At 46.9% G+C, this 5,191-nt stretch overlaps 1 protein-coding gene across 1 annotated transcript in view; it reads right to left on the bottom strand.

Moving 5' to 3' along the window:
* The window catches only part of rnf8 (ring finger protein 8, E3 ubiquitin protein ligase), a 23,357-nt gene that overhangs the window by 12,613 nt on the left and 5,553 nt on the right, over positions 1–5,191 (bottom strand). Inside the window, exon 4 of the mRNA XM_048597480.1 lies at positions 4,767–5,095. Coding sequence (XP_048453437.1) covers positions 4,767–5,095 — 329 coding nt within the window. The remainder of the gene's footprint in view (positions 1–4,766; positions 5,096–5,191) is intronic.

Here is a 5,191-nt window from a genome sequence, read left to right as displayed (position 1 = left end):
GGGGTGTGTGTGTGTGTGTGTGTATGTGAGTGGGGGTGTGTGTGTGTATTTGTGTGAGTATGTGAGTGGGGAGGTGTGTGTGCATGTGTGTGTGTGTGTGTGTAGGTCGTGGGGGACTGCTTATAAAATGTGGGGACTCACTCAGGAGTGATTTGAAACAGAGGCAACCAGAATGTTTGGATCGAAATGGAAATAACAAAGGGGGAGGAAAACAGCAGATTTTTACTTCATTGAAGAGATGGCCCCGGAATTGACAAAGGATTTGCTGCAGTTGGCAGAGTTTGACTGATGGTCATAGAGAATATCCAAAGACCAGGCTGATTGACTTGGCAGGTAATCTGGAGGCACCATTGCACTACAGAGGTAAGAATACAGAGGTAATTAGGTACAGAACTTGCAATTCAGGAAATACAAGAGAAGCAAAGTTCTCCAGGGAATGAAATATCAGAATTAGCTGACATTCAGGGATAGTGAAAATAACCTGAGCATGAGGAAAGAATTAAAAATAAAACTGCCCTCTATTTCTGCATTCTAAAATGCTCCCAATCGTCAGGCTTGTTGCTTTTTCTGGCAATTTTATACATGTCCTCTTTAAATTGAATCATATAATCCCTACAGTGCGGAAGCAGGCCATTCGGCTCATCGAGTCCACACTGATCCTCCAAAGAACATCCCACCCAGACCCATCCCCCCTACCATATCCATGGTAACCCTCCATCCACCAGTACACTATGGGCAATTTCCCATGGCCAATCCACCTATCCTGCACATCTTTGGACTGTGGGAGGAAACCGGAGCACCTGGAGGAAACCCATGCAGACACATGGAGAATGTGCAAACTCCATACAGACAGTCGCCCGAGGCTGGAATTGAACCCGAGTCCCTGGTGCTGTGAGGCAGCAATGCTAACCACTGAGCCACCGTGCCACCCTAATACTATCCCTAATTTCTTTTACAAACAATGGTTGAAACACCTTTCTTCTTTCATTTCTGAGCCAGACAAGAATGAATAATTATTGTTATTGACGTACACGTTCTTTAAATATGAACAATTGCCTATCCACCGTAAACCCCTTTAGGAAGGTTCCCCAGTCCCACCTTGATAATTACTGCCTCATATTCTCTTCATTCCCTTTATTTAGATTCAGGACCCTAGTTTCAGATTGAACTACATCACTCTTCATTTTAATGATGAATTCTATTGTATTATGGTCACTCTTCCCCATCAGGCCTTGTACGATTAGGCTGTTAATTTATCCTTTCTCATTGCACAATTCCTAGTCTAGAATAGCCTGTTCTGTGGTTGGTTCCCCAATGTATTAGTCTAAACAACTCACATACCCACTCCAGGAAATCTTCCTTCACAATATCATTACTAGTTTGGTCTGTCCAATCTATATGTAAGTTAGAAATGCAAAGAGAAAAGGAAGGCACATGAACAACAGCTTAAAATACAGGTGAATCAGGACATAGAACATAGAACATTACAGCACAGTACAGGCCCTTCGGCCCTCGATGTTGCGCCGACCTGTGAAACCAATCTGAAGCCCATCTAACCTAAACTATTCCATTATCATCCATATGTTTATCCAATGACCATTTAAATGCCCTTAAAGTGGGCGAGTCTACTATTTTTGCAGGCACGGCATTCCATGTCAGAGGTAGATGGAGAGAATCCAAGTCCTAATTTGAAATCCAAAAGGAAATATCTAAGTTTGCTGAGGCCTGACAAAAGTCTGAGGAAAGGATGTAGAGGCATTCTTTGTGGTATTTGAGAAAATACCTAGGCAAATAAATTGGGTAAAATAGGACTGAACATTATTCACGCAGAGCAAGTTAACAGGAAATTTATGCTTCACTATCAGAGGAGGTTTCTCAGGATTATGACACAGTAAAAAAGACTATATTGGCTGCATATGAGTTAGTGCCTGAGGCAAACAAGCAGAAGTTCTGGGATTTAAGGAAATAGCCTTCTGAACTCGAGAGGGTTAAACAAAGTAATGTTGACAAATGGATAAGAGCATTAGAAGCTGAAACCATGTATGAAGCTCTCTGAGAGAGTATTCTATTTGAAGAATTTAAACAAAAAGAATGACATGGGGAAAACTCAAGAGAACCCTATAAAGTTCTATCGGGTTTGGAAAGGGTAAACACCAGAAGCAAGCTCCATGACCAGAAAGTCCACAATCAGGGGTCACAGTCTAAGGAGACAGGGTGGGCCATTTCCAACTGAGAAAAGGAGACTTGTCTTCGAGAGAGTGGGGAGCCTGTGGGATTCTCTGCTGCAGGAAGTGGTTGAGGCCAAAACAATGATTTGATTTGATTCATGATTATTGCCACGTATTGAGATACAGTGAAAAATATAAAATATATAAAAAATCTAAGTCTATAAGTGGGAGGCTGGAAAAGCACAGCAGGTCAGACAGCTTCTGAGGAGGAGGAAAGTCAACGTTTCGGGCCAAAACCCTTCATCAGGGCTGGGGAGGGGGAGGGGAGCCCGGAAATTAATGTTGGGGTGGAGCTGGGGGAGGATAGGTGAGATGGAGATAGTTGACATGCAGATAGATGGATGCAGTTAGGGGGTTATTGTGGTTGGTCAGTGGGAAGGGTGGAGCGGATAGGTGAGTCAGAAGGTGGACAGGTTGGGGCTGGAGAGATTTTGAAGCTGGTGAAGTCAATATTCAGGCCATTGGGATGTAAGCTCCCAGGGTGAAATATCAGGTGTTGTTCCTCCAGTTTAGGTTTGGCCTCACTCTGACAGTGAAGGAGGCCAAGGATGGACATGTCACCAGGGGACTGGGAGGGGGAGTTAAAGTGGATGGTAACTGGAAGGTCGGGTTGGTTGGTGCGTGCAGAGAACACATGATCCACGAACCGGTCCCTGATATAGAGGAGAGCACATCAACAGCAACAGATACAGTAGATCAGGTTGGATGAATTGCAGGTGAATCTCTGTGGGATCTGGAAGGAATGTTTGGGACCTGGGATGGAGGTGAGAGGGGAGGTGTGGGGGAGGGGTAGCATCTCCTGTGGTTGCGGGCAAGGTACTGGGTGTGGTGGAGGGGTTGGTGGGGATTGTGGAGCTGACAAGGGAGTCACGGAGTGAACAGTCCCTGCAGAAAGCAGACAGGGGTGGGGAAGGAAAAATGTTGGAGGATAATGCGTTGGATTTGGGAGTTGGTAGGGTGGTATGTGAGGACAAAGGGGACTCTATCCTTATTGTTGTTGGGGAGAGGGGGGTTTGAGGGCAGAGTGCGGGAAATGTAGGAGATGCGGTTGAGGGAATTCTTAATAACAGAGGAAGGGAAACTACGGTCCCTAAAGTAGGAGGATATCTGGGATGTCCTAGAGTAGAACACCTCATCCTGGGAGCAGACGTGGCGAAGGTGGAGGAATTGGGAGAATGCGATAGCATTTGGAAGGAGGGTGGGTGAGAGGAGGTGTAGTCGAGGTAATTATGGGAGTCAGTGGGTTTCAAATGGATGTCAGTGGTTTGTTATCCAGACAAGTCAGAGGAAGCATTGGCCTAGTGGTATTATCACTGGACTGTTAATCCAGAGACCCAGCTAACATTCTGGGGACACAGATTCGAATCCCACCACAGCAGATGGTGGAATTTGAATCCAGTAAATATCTGGAATTAAGAATCTAATGATGACCATGAATCCATTGCCAATTGTTGGAAAAACCCATCTGGTTCACTAATATCCTTTAGGAAAGGAAACTGCCATCCTTACCTGGTCTGGCCTACGTGTGATTTCAGACCCACAGCAATGTGGTTGACTCGCTTACTGCCCTCTGGGCAATTAGGGATGGGCAATAAATGCTGCCAGCCAGCGATACCCTCATCCCGTGAATGAATAAAAAAAATGATTTCTTACATGAGCACACGATGGTAATAGAACAGAACATTTCAACAGGGAGTTAGATAAAGTTCTCAGGACAAATGGAATCAGAAAGTGGAAAGGGGCTTTGACAGGGTAAATGCTGAGAGGATGTTACCCCTCATGGGAGAGTCTAGGACCAGAGGGCATAGTCTTGGAGTAAAGGGGCACCAATTTAAGACTGAGATGATAGGAATTTCTTCTCTCAGAGGGTTAAGAGTCTTTGGAATTCCTTGCCACAGAGAGTTGTAGGGGGGCAGAGTCCTTGTGTATATTTAGGGCTGAGATCAATAGATTCTTGATCAGTCAGGGAATGAAGGGTTACAGGGAAAGGGCAGGAATGTGGACATGTGGAGTGTCGGATCAAGCCATGAAGCTATTGATTGTCAGAGCAGGTTTGAGGGGCTGAATGGCCTGCTCCTGTTCCTATTTCTAATAAGGACGTAACTCAGAGCAGGAGGAGGCCATTCAGCCCCTCGAGTTTGCTCCTCTATTTAATAAGATGACGGCTGATCTCATCTCGGCCTCAACTCCACTTTTCCTGCCCGCTCTTCATAACCCTTCAACCCGTCACTCATTAAAAATCTGTGCATCATACACATACACTCAGGGAGATGGGGGAGCAGGGGGGAAAGAGACAGACAGAGAGAGATGGGAGGGAGAGAGAGAGACAGAGACGTACACACCCACACACACATCCCCACACCCACACACAGATATTGATGGGATAGAGACAGAGAGATAGATGTTAGGGAGCCACACATAGGGAGAGACACAAACACAGGCAGAAAAGGAGAGAGACAGACACACACACACACACACACACACACACACACGTGCATGCACAGACAGACATTCCAACCCTTGTAATCTGACACCCACCTTTCGCTCCTGCTGCTCTGTGGGAAGGGATTCGGTCAGCTGCCATTCACTGCACAGCTTTCCCTGCAGCGCCTGCAGCCCTTTAACCTTGGCACCCAGCTCCTCAATGTCACTGTCATTTTCCCTGGGCACTGACAGTTCCTCTGCCTGTACCTGTGATATTGTTCTCAGTGTCCCAGAGGGGCTAGAGTGAATAGACACCCTTCTCATCCGGCTGGGGCCTGGGCCTGAACCCTCCGCTGTGAGTCTGTGCCTCTCTCGGCTGGGGCCTGGGCCTGTACCCTCTGCTGTGATCCTGTGCCTCTCTCCGCTGGGGCCTGGGTGTGTACCTTCTGCTGTGAGTCTGTGCCCCTCTCCGCTGGGGCCTGGGTGTGTACCCTCTGCTGTGAGTCTGTGCCCCTCTCGGCTGGGGCCTGGGTGTGTAC

This window comes from Rhincodon typus, chromosome 5 (genome assembly GCF_021869965.1).
Source record: "Rhincodon typus isolate 14 chromosome 5, sRhiTyp1.1, whole genome shotgun sequence".
Classification (NCBI taxonomy): domain Eukaryota; kingdom Metazoa; phylum Chordata; class Chondrichthyes; order Orectolobiformes; family Rhincodontidae; genus Rhincodon; species Rhincodon typus.
The sequence above is the reverse complement of the archived record's forward strand: the minus strand, read 5'-3'. Positions and strand labels throughout refer to the sequence as shown.